Source organism: Podarcis tiliguerta (genome assembly GCF_965153285.1).
Source record: "Podarcis tiliguerta genome assembly, chromosome: 10".
Lineage (NCBI taxonomy): Eukaryota > Metazoa > Chordata > Lepidosauria > Squamata > Lacertidae > Podarcis > Podarcis tiliguerta.
The window spans coordinates 62,807,112-62,824,356 of record NC_139543.1 but is presented as its reverse complement, the minus strand read 5'-3'; the positions used below and the strand labels follow the sequence as shown (position 1 = coordinate 62,824,356).

The following is a 17,245-nucleotide window of genomic DNA, read 5'->3' as shown; positions in this document are numbered from 1 at the left end:
TTACGCACGAGCAACCCCTAGAACCATTACACTCGGGTTACAGACGCTTCAGGTTACAGACTCCGCTAACCTGGAAGTAGTACCTCGGGTTAAGAACTTTGCTTCAGGATGAGAACAGAAATCGTGCAGCAGCGGTGGCAGCAGGAGGCCCCATTAGCTAAAGTGGTGCTTCGGGTTAAGAACAGTTTCAGGTTAAGAACGGACCTCCAGAACGAATTAAGTTCTTAACCCGAGGTACCACTGCATGCTGTTTCAGAATGAGCAAACAGCGGAGGGGAAACAGCTTCGCACGTGTCACAGGCAGGCGTCAGACGTGCAACACCGGGGAACATTTGTCCTGAACATCTTGGGGGAAGGGAAGGATGGCAGAGAACGTGCTTTGCTAGTTTCTGCCCTGGGGATCTCCAACTAAAACGGGGGTGAGGAACAAATTCTGGCCAGTGGGCTGGATTCTGACCACCCCACCCCCTGCAGGTCATTTTAAAGGTTGCCCGTGTCAGCATCGCCCTTGAGCCAGTGCCACTAACTGGACTCATCCACTTCAGCCCCGACTGGGCTAGGCGAGCTGGGTAGCACTTCCAGAGACCACCTTCTGCCCAGGAACAGGTCAAAGTGCTGTGGACTCACAGCTTAGAGTTGTGAGCACCGGATTCACTTCCACAAGTAGACAGTCGTCGCACAGCAGAGTATAGCAGAGTATATAAACAACTCGGAGAGCAGCTCTGTAGAATATTCTCTTTATTCTATAACTACAACTATTATACAACTATATACAGAGCTAAATAGGTCTAAGCATAAAGAATGCTGAACCGCACTGAGTGCCTGCAGCTGCTCTTAGCAGCAACCTTATCTAAACACACAATCTCTCTCTAACACTCTCTCTCTCCGACACACTGACTGACTGACTGACCGACTCACTGACTGACTGATGTGGTGCTGGAGCAGAATAAGTAGAGAGCAGAGCACGCCTCCTCCTCTCTGCAGAATCAGCAGACTCCTCAGGAGATTCTTGGATATGGGAGGGGTGAAATCCCCTCAGCCCACCCATCAGTTGCCGAGATTAGAACGATGTCAGATGACCCGGAGTAATGTTTTGCCTTCTGTATAATATCCTCTGCATCACCAGTTTGAATTCAGACCAGCAGTGCAAAGTCGTATTTGTGCTTTCGGCCTTCCCATAAGCCTTGATCCAAGCAGGGCTCGCTAATCAGCATCGACAGCAAGCCCCACTTGCAAAAGGAGCAATTGAGAATGCACAGTTCTTGGTCGATCCTTTGCAGCCATAACTCTATCTGCCCCACACCTGTTGTCACATGTGGGGCAGATGGGCTGGGGGGGTGGGGGATTGGCCTCGTGGGTCAAGCTGGGACCTGTGCCCGGTCCAGTTTTGCTTCCAGGCTGGCATTTGCCCACTGCTAAGCTGAAAGGACCTGGTTCATAATAATAATAATAATAATAATTTATTATTTATACCCTGCCCATTTGACTGGGTTTCCCCAGCCACTCTGGGCAGCTTCCACAGAGACCAAAAACACACTAAAATGTCACACATTAAAAACTTCCCTTAAGATGTCTTCTGTATGTCAGGTAGTTGTTTATCGCTTTGACATCTGATGGGAGGGCGTTCCACAGGGCGGGCACCACAACCAAGAAGGCCTTCTGCCTGGTTCCCTGTAGCTTTGCTTCTCGGAATGAGGGAACCGCCAGAAGGCCCTCAGCATTGGACCTCAGCGTCCGGGCAGAACGATGGGGGTGGAGACGCTCCTTCAGGTATACTGGACCAAGCCGTTTAGGGCTTTAAAGGTCAACACCAACACTTTGAATTGTGCTCGGAAACATAATGGGAGCCAATGTAGGTCTTTCAAGACCGGTGTTATGTGGTCTTGGCAGCCGCTCCTATTCACCAGTCTGGCTGCCGCATTCTGGATTAGTTGTAGTTTCCGGGTCACCTTCAAAGGTAGCCCCACATAGAGCGCATTGCAGTAGTCCACGTGGGAGATAACTAGAGCATGCACCACTCTTCCTCAAACAAAACCCTCTTCCTTTGTTCCTTTGAAAGCGAAATATTGGAGAACGGACGACATTGGGGATGTGGTGTACAACATGCAAGAGAAAGAGATCGCTTTCAAAATGAATGGCTTCTTCACCGTAACGCTGATGCAGGATGCTCACCTCAACATGCCCTACCAGTCGTGGGAACTCCGGCCCAATGGGACCGACGAAGCCTTCCTCACCATCCTCACCACCTTTGCTGAGCTGCAGATTCAAATCAAGGTACGCAGCGACATCCTGTAGCCCAGTTCCGTCTGAATGTTAACTAGGAAGGAAGTCCTGCACAATGCAATGGGACTTAGGGCTGTAGAGTTTGCAGGATATTTCGGGGGTCTTTTTAGAAACTTCTTTTTTTTTTTTTAACGGAAAAAGTATTCCTCTAGCCCTTTTACTTGTGGCCATACAAGGAAAAATAGGTGTAGGGGCAATTCTACCCAACTTCTTACCCAGTTCATTGAATGGTTAATGTGCATAACAGCTGGCCATTGTGCACATTCACCAGGCCTCATGTAGAACATGCCCATAATCTGTCCATTAGGTTGTGAACCGCCCTGAGATCTATGGATGAAGGGTGTCAAACAAATTTAATAAATGAATAAAATGAAGGGAGCATTCTGCACATTTCCCAGCCAATATGCACAATCTCCAATAGGTGTGTGATCAGGGGAGGGATTGCAAGAGTTTAGCTTCCCAGTGGCTTGTGGTTCCCTGGCAGATAGATACCAACAGGTACATATTATCTGCCCTGCATACTGATTGGTAAAAGGTAAAGGGACCCCTGACCATTAGGTCCAGTCGCGGACAAATCTGGGGCACGGAAACGCCGTTTACCTTCCTGCCAGAGCAGTACCGATTTATCTACTTGAACGCTGATGTGCTTTTGAACTGCTAGGTTGGCAGGAGCAGGGACCGAGCAACGGGAGCTCACCCCGTCATGAGGATTGGAACAGCCGACCTTCTGATCGGCAAGTCCTAGGCTCTGTGGTTTAACCCAGAGTGCCACCTGTGTAGTGGTTCTTAAATTTATTATTTACATCTGCAATGTAAAGTTAGGTACAGGGTGGCCACCTATATCTTTTTAAGGTCAGGGGTCCTGAATTGGCTGGCATTGCATTTTTCAGCTGCTTTTGCCACTGTGCCACAACAGAACCATCTGCTCCATATGACTTGCTGTCGTGGGCTTGTTTACATCCATGCCCCCATCAGAGACTCTGGGAGAGAAGGATGTGGCACAGCGACTCCTCTCTGAGAATAGCCAGGAATGTGGAATCGGTGGCTTTCAAGATGTTGCCTGTCTGCAACTCCCATCATCTGTGACCTGTGGCCTTGCTAAGCTGGGGCTGATGGGAGCTGGAGTCTTAACAGCACTGGGCGTGCCACAGATTCGCCGGCTGGCAGTGCGATATTCCCCTGTACTCCAGAAGTAACCCTTCTCTGCTGTAAGGTGGAAAGTGCCCTTCCATCTTCTGTTTGGGAGGGTAGAGGAAGAAGTGAGCATTGGCTGCCAGATGTTTACGGCATGATGGCAGCAAACTGATGATAACCTTCTTTGCTTTGCTCCCGGAGGCAGCTCAATCAGTGTATGTTAGCTGGAATCACCACCATGGAAGACACCACTCTTCTCTCTGACCTGAGAGGGGTGTGGATGAGCCCCCTAGCTCTCACCATTGCTCTGAAGAGGGCTGGAATGAACATCTTCCCAGCGGAATACTCTCCTAAGTACGTCTCCATCAACAAAAAGGTAAGAGACCAGGGCTAACTGTCTACATCCATTCATATTTTACTTTTGGTTGCAATGCCTCATTTTTCAGAAGAGTCCAGGGCAGCGTACAAAAAGCGTGAATGGAAACGAAAAGCTGAGCTGCCAAATAGATGATCAGGAAGGTCAAAATGAAACTTGAGTGGAGAAGGCACGTTAGCCTAAAGTATCGCTGTGGGTTAAACCACAGAGCCTAGGGATTGCCGATCAGAAGGTCGGCGGTTAGAATCCCCACGACAGGGTGAGCTCCCATTACTTGGTCCCTGCTCCTGCCAACCTAGCAGTTCGAAAGCACGTCAATGTGCAAGTAAATAAATAGGTACCGCTCCGGCGGGAAGGTAAACGGCATTTCCGTGCACTGCTCTGGTTCGCCAGAAGTGGCTTAGTCATGCTGGCCACATGACCCAGAAGCTGTATGCCAGCTCCCTTGGCTAATAAAGCGAGATGAGCGCCGCAATCCCAGAGTCGGTCACGACTGGACCTAATGGTCAGGGGTCCCTTTACCTTTACCTTTAATCATTGGAAATTATGCAGACTCTAAACTACAGATGGAGAATTGCACCCATTCAGCATTCTTAAGCAATCTGAGCTGATTCGTGTTTAGAATGGATTTTGCAATGGATTTTATAAAGAATGAACCAAATGCATTTAGAAGGGTGTATTTTAGGATAAAATACATTGAGAAATGTTTGCATTGAAACCCCCCCCCCCAATATTTAAATATATTCTGTGCTAGAATACAGAACTTGCTGTATTTTTTGCTCTATAAGACGCACCAGACCATAAGATGTACCTAGTTTTTGGAGGAGAAAAACAAGAAAAAAAATATTCTGAATCCCAGAAGCCAGAACAGCAAGAGGGATCACTGTGCAGTGAAAGCAGCGATCCCTCTTGCTGTTCTGGCTTCTGGGATAGCTGCGCAGCCTGCATTCGTTCCATAAGACGCGCACACATTTCCCCTTACTTTTTAGGAGGGAAAAAGTGAGTCTTATAGAGCAAAAAATACGGTAGATGTGAATTTCTGTAGCCCCATCAGCAGGAGCCAGCATGGCTCCATTATCCAAGGGTGGTGAGAATTGTTGCCCAGCCAAACCTGGAAGGCCAGAGCTTCCTGCAGCTCTGCCCCACCCTCCTTGCCTTTATATGTTGTTGGCATCTGTCTATCTCGAGAGACAGTGGAGTGTACCTCCATGGGAGAAGTCAAACTGAAGTGACCTCCCCGGGGGTGCAAGGCTAGGCAGTGTATACGGAGGTCTTTGGGTGCCCAGATGAGAAGACCCCCATCTCAGCCTCCCTGATGTGAAAAGCAGAGCAAGACATTTAGTAGCAGCCTGGCCGCAGGAATTGTTGGAAGCTAGTGTACAAGGTGCCACCCAACTGTCTTAGGGTCTCCACTCAGGATTTGTATAGGGTTTTCTCCTGAGCCTTTCCTTCTCCCAAAGATATCCCAAAAGGCAGTGGAGGTTTAGGGTCAGAGTTTTCCTTCTCCTAGACGGGCTACCTTCCCAGGTTGAAGAGCCCCATCTGCCCTTGACTTCCTTCTACAGCGTGTGCAGAAACCGCCTTCTTGACCGCTGGACCCACTATTGGTCTTGTCTGCTCAATCCATTGGAGCCTGCCTTTGCATGTTATAATAATAATTTATTATTTATAACCCGCCTATCTGGCTGGGCTTCTTCAGCCACTCTGGGCAGCTTCCAACAAAATATTAAATACAGTAATGCATCAAACATTAAAAGCTTCCCTAAACTGGTTTGCCTTCAGATGTCTTCTAAAAGACTGGTAGTTGTTGTTCTCTTTGACATCTGGTGGGAGTGTGTTCCACAGGGCGGGTGCCACTGCCAAGAAGGCCCTCTGCCTGGTTCCCTGTTATAACAAGTAAACATAGGGTGGTGGTTTGTGTTTGCGTGCCTCATGTTGTGAGAGTTGGGCAACATTTATTTTATTGATCTGGGGGCATCGAGAACACAAGATCCCACCTTCCATTAAAGAGAGACGATGTTGAATGGTTTCAGGTGGAGAGGTGTTTCAGTCTTCTGTTTCTATCTTCTTGTTTTTAGACACTTTTAGCAGAAATCACCAGTTACCAGCAAATGGCACTCATCGCATCTTCCTTTGCCTTCAGCTGGAGCAAGTGGAACTTGGTGAGCGGAGAGGAAAATGTGGTCTTCAAGGTACGTATGGGCTGTGCTACTGTGGTTTCGTTTTCAAGCTCCTTCCCTGCATTCTACAAACAGGAGCAGGCAGCTTTCATGTGCTTTGCCCTCATCTCCTGTGAAATTAGGTAGCCATTGATGGTGGTCGGGGGGTTGGGGGCAAGGCAGGCAGGGAAGACCACCTGGTAGAGGCATTTTGCCCTCTCAGAATCTGGACATAGACACCCAGTGCTGATGGTGAGTGTGCGAACCCTGCATCAGGGATCAGAATGGTGCCTGGCTTCCCCTTTGCACTCTGGGAAACACAGGGTTAAGCAAACCAAACTTGGGTCTCCAGCTGCTTTTGGACTACAATTCCCATCATCCCTGACTACTGGTCTTGCTTGCTAGGGGTGATGGGAGTCCAAGAACATCTGGAAACCCAAGTCTGGGAAACACTGGTTTAAACCATGGTTATATAGCATTATGTGAGGGATGCGGGTGGCACTATGGTCTAAACCACAGAGCCTAGGACTTGCCGATCAGAAGGTCGGCAGTTCAAATCCCCGTGGCGGGGTGAGCTCCCGTTGCTCGGTCCCTGCTCCTGCCAACCTAGCAGTTCGAAAGCACGTCAAAGTGCAAGTAGATAAATAGGTACCGCTCCGGTGGGAAGGTAAACAGCATTTCCGTGCACTGCTCTGGTTTGCCAGAAGTGGCTTAGTTATGCTGGCCACATGACCTGGAAGCTGTCTGCAGACAAATGCCGGCTCCCTCGGCCTATAGAGCGAGATGAGCGCACAACCCCAGAGTCGTCCATGACTGGACCTAATGGTCAGGGGTACCTTTACCTTTATATAGCATTACATATCTGCATCAGTGCTGTAATTCACATTAACCAGGCACTTTCAGGTTGGTTACAAGAGCAAACCTGGTTAGCACTAATGAGGAAGATGCCAGGCTATATGAAATGCTTTGCAGGGAAATGCTGGTTAAGGGGTTCACACGAGGAGGAAGCTTATCAGTCCATAGAAAGTGTTCAAAAGAGACATTGCCTTAGAACAGGCATAGGCAAACTCGGCCCTCCAGATGTTTTGGGAACTACAGTTCCTATCATCCCTGACCACTGGTCCTGTTAGCTGGGGATGATGGGAGTTGTAGTCCCAAAACATCTGGAGGGCTGAGTTTGCCTATGCCTGGCCTAGAATGTGGGGATTAGGGGACGGCAGTGCAGAAACCTAGCAGAGAGAGTGAGTGTGCAAAGCTTGATTCAGCCTTCAGCAACTGAAACCAGACTTGTACACACCACCAGCTCAAGGGCTAACCCCTCCAGATGACTGCAGTCCCCCTCATCCCCAGCCATCGGCCATGCTGGCTGGGGCCAATGGGAGCTGGAGTCCCACAGGTTAAAGGTAAAGGGACCCCTGACCATTAGGTCCAGTTGGGGCTGGCTCGGGGTTGCAGCACGCATTTCCCTTTTTTGGCCGAGGGAGCCGGCATACAGCTTCCAGGTCATGTGGCAAGCATGACTAAGCCGCTTCTGGCGAACCAGATCAGCGCATGGAAACACCATTTACCTTCCCGCCAGAGCGGTACCTATTTATCTACTTGCACTTTGACGTGCTTTCGAGCTGCTAGGTGGGCAGGAGCAGGGACCGAGCAACGGCAGCTCACCCCGTCGCGGGGATTCGAACCGCCGACCTTCTGATCGGCAAGTCCTAGGCTCTGTGGTTTAACCCACAGCGCCACCCGCGTCCTGTCCCACAGGTTAGCCCTTCTGAAAAAGGAAGATTTTGGTGCTATCCTCCAGCCCCCCATTTTTATAAACAAATAAACATTACTACTTCCAAGCCCATCAGGTTATTGGCTATAACAACTCCTGGCTGTCCTGTTGGCAGATCTGTGAACACCTTTCAAAAGAGCCAGTATGGGATAAAGACTGGGCCCTCCTGATGTTTAACGGGCAGAGAGCTCAGAGGCTCCAGCTCACTGAGGACAGCGACAACTTCTCAAAGAACATAGCAGAGGACACGGAATTCCACTCCACCCTTTACCACCTGATCAAAGACTTTGGCAGCGAAGAAGCAATGGAGAGAATTCGGCAGGCCCACCATCTATTCATTGACGTCGTGTACCAGCTGCTGCTTTCTACCAAGCTACTAACATACTCTTGAGAAGCCATGCACCGCTTAAGAACTTTATTGAGTCGAAGACACTCCTGTCCAATAAAATAAGAGGTTGACTTTTGCGATAGGTTCAAGATTGCAGATGCATTTTTTCCTCCAGAAAAAAATAAATACCATACTTTGTAAGCTGTTTGTGGACAAACTATATTCACTCCCAAGTGTTTCCTAAAACATGTTTCATAAGATCTTGCAGCTTCGGTACGATTTGGGGGAGGGAGGGAAGAGGGATTTTTAAAAATTCAGAAGGTGCCAGAAAGCATCAAACTGTGTTTCGTTTTGAACTGAATTACCAGGAAATAACTTGCAAGGGCAGGGCCTCCAGAAACATTGAGATGCTGTAACCTGGAAGCTTCATGGGGACCTTGGATGATGTTGAAAGTTCAGAGAGCTTGAAATATTATCTACCCCTTTGCACCTGCCCGCTGAAAACCACATGGCAGGACGGCTCCCCATCTTGGATGTCCGAAAGGTACCTCATCTTGAACTCCCACCAGTGAATTATACGGGAGGTGGAGCTTGGTGCTGGAGGCGAGTATATGGCCACAGCAGTTGCTGCACGGATGTCCAAGCATCTCCTGTCCCGACGGGGGCGCCTTCTGCTGGCCTCTGGAAGGAGAAGCCCAGGAGGAAGGTGGAAAGAACAGCAAGGAGCACCACCGCAAAGATGGAGACGAAGAGAGTCTTGCTGGTCCTGCAGATGGAAGTCTGGAGAGAGGAGGCCCAAGAGACGAATCTGCTATACCTGTAGGGAAGAAAAAGATGTTGGCTATTTGCAGACTAGTTGCACTGCAGAAGGCATGCTGGGGAGACCACACATTACAAGGAACACAAAATAACTGTAAGGTAAAAGGTGACCCCTGACCATTAGGTCCAGTCGTGGCCGACTCTGGGGTTGCGGCGCTCATCTTGCTTTATTGGGAGCCGGTGTACAGCTTCCGGGTCATGTGGCCAGCATGACTAAGCCGCTTCTGGCGAACCAGAGCAGCGCACGGAAATGCCGTTTACCTTCCCGCCGGAGTGGTACCTATTTATCTACTTGCACTTTGACGTGCTTTCGAACAGCTAGGTTGGCAGGAGCAGGGATCGAGCAACAGGAGCTCACCCCGTTGCGGGGATTCGAACCACCGACCTTCTGATCGGCAAGTCCTAGGCTCTGTGGTTTAACCCACAGCGCCAATCGCGTCTCTAAAATAACTGTAGCTAGGTTTTAATAATAAAAACTCCTTTTACATTAATTGTAATATATCAATAAGCATGACCCATCCACCAACCCAACCACCAGGGAAGAGAGAGAGCTCGGTGCTGCTCTTTATATACTATACCCAACAGCTTAATTAACATAACTTAACAGCACCTGCTATACTGCTTCACAGCTGTAAAACTAGGTCACGTTATTTGCTCTGGCCCTTAAAGAAATACACATCTTGTGGAACAATAATGAACCTTCAGATTTAAAGAGACCATTCAACAAAAGCACGTGGGGAGGAGACTTTTGGTGCTTTATGCCAGGACTCAATTGGCAACAGCACAGGCAATCAAGACTTGCCGCAACTTGTTGTGTTCCAACACGTGCTAAAGTAAATCTGAAGATCTTCATTGGATTCATGGAGCGAGGACCTGCTGAAATGTGTGTCCAATTTCCCTTTTTGGAATTTTGGTTTTAGGACGGTTGAGCCACCATCAGAAATGGGTTGGGCCACAAGGAGGACCAAAATGGGTAGGTAGGCAAGGAACAGGAGACAAAAGAAGGGGGGGTCAGGATCTGTCTCTTAACATTAAAGGTAAAGGTACCCCTGCCCGTACGGGCCAGTCTTGCCAGACTCTAGGGTTGTGTGCTCATCTCACTCCATAGGCCGGGAGCCAGCACTGTCCGCAGACAATTCCGGGTCACGTGGCCAGCGTGACAAAGCCGCATCTGGCGAGCCAGCGCAGCACACGCCGTTTACCTTCCCGCTGGTAAGCGGTCCCTATTTATCTACTTGCACCCGGGGGTGCTTTCGAACTGCTAGATTGGCAGGCGCTGGGACCGAACGACGGGAGCGCACCCCACCGCGGGGATTCGAACCGCCGACCATACGATCGGCAAGTCCTAGGCGCTGAGGTTTTACCCACAGCGCCACCCGCGTCCCTCTCTTAACATTACAGCCCCACAATTTAACAACGTAACGTTGTTAACCTCTCCAAGGATCTGCGTGGGCAATGGGAAATCTCTTCCATGTCGATGGACATCAGAAACAAACGCTGGCCACACCATGTGTATGTTCACCTTTCAATGTGAGCTGAGTTCCTCCCTCTCCCTGTTCAGGAGCTGCTTTTATTTGCTGCCACTGACTCCGATTCAGTCGCTTGAAAGCCCCCAAATTCCAAGCATGCCCCTTCCCTCTGCCACTTACAGTGAGTGCAGCCCCCATTTCGATGAGCTGCTTTCCTTTTCACTCAGCTTCCAAGCTTTGCTTCCTCGCGTCTCTGGAGCCAGCGGTTCCAAGGGAGCGTTTCTGTAAGGGAGAATTTCATGCAAGGGTGCCATCGGCTGGCGAGATTATGCATTGCTTTGACAAAAGGATTAGCCCCTCAAATGCTTCTCCCCTTTTCATTACAACCGTATGAGGGGGAACTATACGGCCTAGGACCATCATATCTACGGGACCGTCTCTCCTGGTATGTCCCTTGGAGGACCTTATGGTCCTCAAACAAAAACACCTTGGAGGTCCCGGGCCACAGGGAGGTTAGGCTGGCCTCAACCAGAGCCAGGGCTTTTTGGGCTGTGGCTCCGATCTGGTGGAACGCTCTGTCACAAGAGATTAGGGCCCTGCGGGACTTGACATCTTTCCGCAGGGCCTGCAAGACAGAGCTGTTCCACCAGGCCTTTGGCCAAGGCACAGCCTGACTCCCTTCTTTGGCAATCCTCACAGAACTCTAGCCCAATGGTTGCCATCAATTTGATTTGAACTGATTTTATAATGAATTGATTTTAGAATGCCGTATTATTTTACTGTTGTTAGCTGCTCTGAGCCCGGCTTCGGCTGGGGAGGGCGGGATATAAATAATTTATTATTATTATTATTATTAACTACCTTATGTGCTTCGGGTTGCTACACAAGACTCCCGGAGGGCATAAGTGGGATTTGCCAAATGCAAAGTTTCTAGTCCTCTGCAACATTTCCTTCTCAACGCTTTCCCTCCAGAATATTATCATCCTTACAGCTTTAATCCATCTCCCCAGCCAAACCGGCCCCCAAGGCAGCTCACGATATTAAACACAACCCAGTTCAACATTAAGTTAAGCTTTAATTGAAATTGTACAGCCAACTACAAATACTAACAAGAGAAAACGTAAAGACAGCTTTGATATCCTGGTCCAGATCAGGGGTTGCCACCTTGGTGACCTCCAAATACTGTCGGACTAGAGGTTCCACCGTTTGTGACCACTGACTTAAGAGTTAAGAACCACTCCACTCAATAGGGTCAATTGCCGCATCCTGTTCTCACAGAGGCCTCTGGGAAGCCTGTAAGCAAGACTCAAGCCCAACAGCATTTTCCAACTTCAGAACTGGAGCCCAAAGAGTACTATGTTGGCTACCCCTGGTCTAGACAGTATCCTAGACCACAAAGGCTTTCAATAATAATAAAAACAATATTTTTTATTATTTATACCCTGCCCATCTGGCTGGGTTTCCCCATCCACTCTGGGCGGCTCCCAACAGAGGACTAAAAACAGAATAAAACTTCAAACATTAAAAACTTGTTTTTTGTTTTTAAAGCGAATATAAAGCAGGCTTTCTCAATGGACTAAAATATGCTGGCTTGGAAGGGAGCAAGACAAAAAAGGGGCCACCTTCTCTGGACATGTGTAACTTTTGGAAAGAAGCTCATGGGGAGACGGTACTCCTACAAAATATTTCCATTGGATGTTCTCTTGATATAAGAAACTCGCAGAAACTTTCATCTCTCGCACACAAATGTGCTGTATAACTATAACTTAAACCAAGGTTATCCAACTCTGAATGGACCAATCTGTCCATTTTCCTTTCTCTTTTTTAAGTTTCAGAACTCCACATCAGTTTGCAACAATTTTTTTCCAAAGTCCTCACAAAAACTCATCAGTGAATTTCTTCTAATAGACACAACTTTGCATTTAATTTCGCTTATTAGACGCTGCAAACCAATTTCCCCCTAACGCAGTGCATTTTGTATGTTACCTTTACTAACATAGCATTTCTACGCACGCTTTTCCCATATAGATTTTCGTGCCCATTACACGGCCGGGAAACTGCATTGCACAATTTGGAGAAGTGCAACTTTCAAATTAGGCAGGTTTGCCTTTAAATGTGAACTGAATCAATTTTCTCCTCCCCTAGACCTAACAGTGACTTCCAGATGTTCTGGACTATGACTCCCAGATTCACAGGTGCTTTCCAGGTAGGGAGTTAGGAGGAAAACAATTTATCACCATTCATCAGAAAGCAATACCCTGGGGGGCGGCGAAACATACGAGGTGCAACTTTGACCTTGGCTTCTGGGGCCAGACAATGTGCAAGAAGCATAGAGACTTACTTGGGCTCAGTGTGCTCTTCCTCCGACTCAGCCCAGGAAGGCGAACTTACGTACCTCTGCAACAAAGGGCGCTTCTCGCTTTGCTTTGTTCCCATTAAGCCCCTGTTGGAAGAAGAGATTGGATCTGCTTACTTTGCCCTTGCAGAGCAGATGCTGCCAGATTTACGTATAAGCTAAACAAGCTATAGGTTAGGGCCCCACTCTCTTGGGGGCCCCAAAAAATTTAAAGGAAAAACAAACCTGGTTGTGCATTTCAAAAATATAAGATAATAACCAAATAAAATAAAACCCACATACAGCAACTGTGTTTTGTTTTGTTTTGTGTAGGCTCCTATGATGTAAGTAATGGGCCCCACCTGCTAGCCTGCTCCCTAAAATATCACTGGTTTGCTCATTTCTATATACAGTGGTACCTTGGTTCTCAAACTTAATCCATTCCGGAAGTCTGTTCCAAAACCAAAGGTATTAGTGAACACACACACAGTGCATATCCATCTCTTTCAACCACACGAACTCCTTTCTTACCAACTAGGGCGCCTGTTGAATTTGTCACTTTTGTCACTTCCATCTGTTTCATTTAACTGGGCCTTTGGAGAAAAAAGGAGAAGAGAGTTCAGCATGTATTTATCCGATACATCAATGGTAATAAACTATCGGTACTGGAAAATGCCTACATACCAGCGGCAAAACAGCATTTCCAGTATTCCTAGGCAAGGTTGCAATGCTAACTCGGCGTAGGGATGAAGGCTACATAAAATAAGAGACACTGCTTGTTGGGTTATGCCTTCGAGAGCTGACACGCCCTGTGGTTTTCTATGCAAAAGTAACGCTCACATGAAGCAAGTACAACTTAGCAATATATAAGAATAGATGCCGTTGTTATTCTTATTTCAAGATGTCCTTCTGCAACTCTTCAGCGGCGTAAGAGTACCTGGTCTCACAAATGTGTACAAGTTAGTACAGACTGGTCCAATGCACGGACCTCCGAGTCCTTTTTGTGCGGCCCTTGGCAACATTTGACAGGCCCCCCCTCGCCATAGCCCTCCCACTGGCTTCCCAAAGCTGGTTAAGCAAGGTGCTGGGCTTTGGAAAGGAGGTAATTGACAGGGTCCTAGAGCAGGCATAGGCAAACTCGGCCCTCCAGATGTTTTGGGACTACAACTCCCATGATCCCTAGCTAACAGGACCAGTGGTCAGGGATGGTGGGAATTGTAGTCCCAAAACATCCAGAGGGCTGAGTTTGCCTATGTTTGTCCTAGAGTAATCCCGCCTCCTTCCCCAAACCTAGTTAATGCTTTCCTAGCTTTGAGGAGGAGGTGGGAGGGTGTTAGGATCTCCTTCCCAAAGCCCAGCACCTCACTTAGTTGGCTTTGGGAAGGGTGTGTGTGTGAAATTTTAACCCTGCTCCCCCTTCCCCGCACAACATGGCAGTGTGCGGTCCACAGCTTCCATGCTGAAGCATTATTGCAGCCCACTTACTATGAAAAATTGGGGCGCCCTAAGTTAGTAGATGCTTTTAATCTTTTGTTGGAAGCCGCCCAGAGTGACTGGGGAGGCCAGATGGGCGGGGTATAAATAATAAATTATTATTATTACTAATACTATTACTTTTCATTGAGCAAATATCTCTCCGTGGAAGTCCACTTGGGCCCCAAGCTGATATGGTGCTACAAGGAACGGATGATTCCATTGATGTTAGTTTCTCATATATATTTTTTCAAATCTTCATTGCAGCTCTTCACGTTTTCCATGTCAGCTTGCAATTTTGTTTTACAGCCTTTGCAAAAACCCACCAACCTTTTAGTGCACAATCCGCCCTCCTCATAGATTTTTCTCCTAAACATACACATTTCTGAGAGCAAGCGCCCCTAGCAAAACACATTTTTTGGTACGCGTGTGGTTGGAGAACGGCATTGCAAAATTTGGAGGCGTGAGCGTGTCAAAGCTTTGCTGCATTTCAGTTCTCATATTTTTTCAGAAAAATGCAAATCGGGCATTTTCATGCAAACCAAACCGAGCGCCAGCCGCATCTGTAGATGCAAACCAAACCAAATTTCTTCCCTGTCCCTAGATGTTAATCACATGTCATCTCCCTTTTCTGAAATGAGTAGCGCTTGAGCACAGACACATAATTTCACATTCCCTGCCTCTCCCCTACAGAAGCCATTGATGTGGGTTGGAGATAGGGACATGCAGAGTGCCATGGTGTTATGACACAGATAAAATATTACACTAAGGTTGCGTTTTGCAGCAACACCAGATGTGCTGCTACTTGGGGGCTTACCTTTGAGAGTGCAAGAAGAATAAAAACCAAGTGGCAAGGAGTAACAGGTCATGTGAACAAAACTTCAAAAGGGAGAGCAAGGCTTTGCAAACTATTGCCAGTTGAAGAAGCATCTCCTCCATCCAATTCCTTAAAAAGGCTACTCAGCAAGGACACCAAAACGTTGCCCGATTGTAAATTCCACTTCAATTGTCTTTCTGAATCTTTTCTGTATTACATTTCAGGTCATTTAGAGGCATAAGCATACCATGAGAAAAACCAAGCTTGAAATTCTGCAGTTCAGGCAGCCAACTGTTTTTTTTTGAGATTTTTACTCACAGGGATTTTCCAAGTTCCCAAAATTTCATTCAGAGTTTTTTTTTATTTAAGGGCATCTTCCTCCTTGTGAGTTACTTCAACTAGGGAATTGGGTGGCAGAATATGAAGAAGCAGAACAGAGGGAAAGGCAAAGAGCGAGCAAAGCACAGCAGCAGGTCATGTTCAGAATCAGCTCCAATTTGAGCATTTATGTCCAATGTCCCTGCTAGGTTTACTTGAAAGTGTTAATGTTGGTTTCTCATTTTCCCAGGCTAAGTTCAGTTCACACTGTTTTTGCATACATTTGTGGAGTAAATAAAATTTTAAAAAATCATGTGAATATCCATGTGCATTTTCATGCCTGTCTCTGACACACCTCTTTTTGTATCCAACTTTGTTTAACACATGCATTTTTGCAAGCAGTTTTCCCCTTAACAGAAGGCTTTCTTTGTGCAGTTTTCACTAACGTTACACATTCTGCTATCTGCACTCTTTGGTTGGAGAACGACACAAAATTTTAAAAGGAGGAAGTGCTTTTCGAAGGAGGAAGTGCAAATCTGGCGAGTCCGCATCAAAATGTGAGCTAGACGAATTTCTTCCTCATCCCCCCCCCCCTTGAAAGTACTTAAAGGTACTCATTAAACTTTCAACACAGGATGCACCGCCAATGAACTTGAAAAACTGTATTTTCAGGGTTGAGGCCACTGTTTGCACAACTCTTGAGTTCCACTTGAACCATCAGCACTAGAAAAACAAACTCCTATCAGTCACTTGCATTTTGCTCCAGACCAGCATGTTGTATTATTCTACAGAAGCTAATCTCATCAGAACGTATAGCCTACAGTTTGTTTCTTCAACGACTGATGCTGAACACATTCTACTCTGTATATATCACCTGCATCTGCTTCACATACAAACCAACTCCAATTATTTTGCTTCGGCCGGTGGTGGTAATGGAGCAAAGTTACCATGCAGAGTATAGATTCTCCCTCTCGCTTGAGGCTTAACCAGACATTGCTCACACTTTCAAAATATCACAGCCCTATGAGCTAGGACATCAAATTTTCTTTATAAAAAGCAAGCAGATTGTCAAAATGCCAAATTCTGCAAAGGATGGCAATTTGGTTGTTTGCGTAGAATAATTAAAAAATGAAACCTAGTTCAAGAGACGTCACACACCCATAAATTCGACTTCAGAGCCTTCTTTAAGGAAAACATGTCAGGGTTTGTTTGTTTTTTTAAAAATCACATCATTGGAGTGGAGATCAATAGAGTCCAAGATTGCAGCAGGGCACAGCATAGGAAAGAGCAGGTTACAGTGGTACCTCGGGTTAAGTACTTAATTCGTTCTGGAGGTCCGCTCTTAACCTGAAGACCACTTTAGCTAATGGAGCCTCTTGCTGCCGCTGCACCGCCAGAGCCCGATTTCTGTTCTCACCCTGAAGCAAAGTTCTTAACCTAAAGCACTATTTCTGGGTTAGCGGAGTGCGTAACCTGAAGCGTATGTAACTTGAAGCGTATGTAACCCGAGGCACCACTGTATCGGGGCAAAGTGTGCAGAGAACTAGAAGCTTAGAACTGCAGCAACATTTGTACCTTTAAGGAACCAGAGAGCTTTTTAATTGAAGATTCATCTGCAACAGCAATAAGAGTAGGGGGAGAAAATGAATCTATAGCACAGCTAAAGGTCTGCAGGGCTATCAAGGGATACTAGCCATAATAACTATGCTCTGCCTTCACATTTTGTTGGCCTCTGAGAGAACAGGATGCTGGCCTAGATAGGCCATTGACCTGACCTGGCAACCTCTTATGGTCTTTTTAAGCCCACACACAGCAGAGAAGGAGAAGAGGAGTTTGGATTAGATATCCCACTTCATCACTACCTGACGGAGTCTCAAAGCGGCTAACAATCTTCCTTCCCTTCCTCCCCCACCACAAATGCTCTGTGAGGTGAGTGGGGCTGAGAGACGTCAGAGAAGTG

General features: G+C 47.3%; 2 protein-coding genes across 6 annotated transcripts in view; one reads left to right on the top strand and one right to left on the bottom strand.

The window, feature by feature from the left end:
• DNAI7 (dynein axonemal intermediate chain 7) overlaps positions 1-8,255 on the top strand; it is a 29,520-nt gene extending 21,265 nt beyond the window's left edge. For all 5 annotated transcript variants that reach the window (XM_083402028.1, XM_083402025.1, XM_083402029.1 and 2 more), the window contains 4 exons: positions 2,060-2,274; positions 3,623-3,793; positions 5,872-5,985; positions 7,842-8,255. In XM_083402028.1, the coding sequence (XP_083258154.1) occupies positions 2,060-2,274; positions 3,623-3,793; positions 5,872-5,985; positions 7,842-8,117 (776 nt within the window). In that variant the 3' untranslated portion in view covers positions 8,118-8,255. The remainder of the gene's footprint in view (positions 1-2,059; positions 2,275-3,622; positions 3,794-5,871; positions 5,986-7,841) is intronic.
• IRAG2 (inositol 1,4,5-triphosphate receptor associated 2) overlaps positions 8,127-17,245 on the bottom strand; it is a gene marked incomplete at its 5' end in the record, with an annotated part of 58,848 nt that continues 49,729 nt past the window's right edge. The window contains 6 exons of the mRNA XM_083401194.1: positions 8,127-8,871; positions 10,523-10,624; positions 12,684-12,785; positions 13,209-13,270; positions 13,362-13,430; positions 16,861-16,898. Coding sequence (XP_083257320.1) covers positions 8,628-8,871; positions 10,523-10,624; positions 12,684-12,785; positions 13,209-13,270; positions 13,362-13,430; positions 16,861-16,898 — 617 coding nt within the window. The 3' untranslated portion in view covers positions 8,127-8,627. The remainder of the gene's footprint in view (positions 8,872-10,522; positions 10,625-12,683; positions 12,786-13,208; positions 13,271-13,361; positions 13,431-16,860; positions 16,899-17,245) is intronic.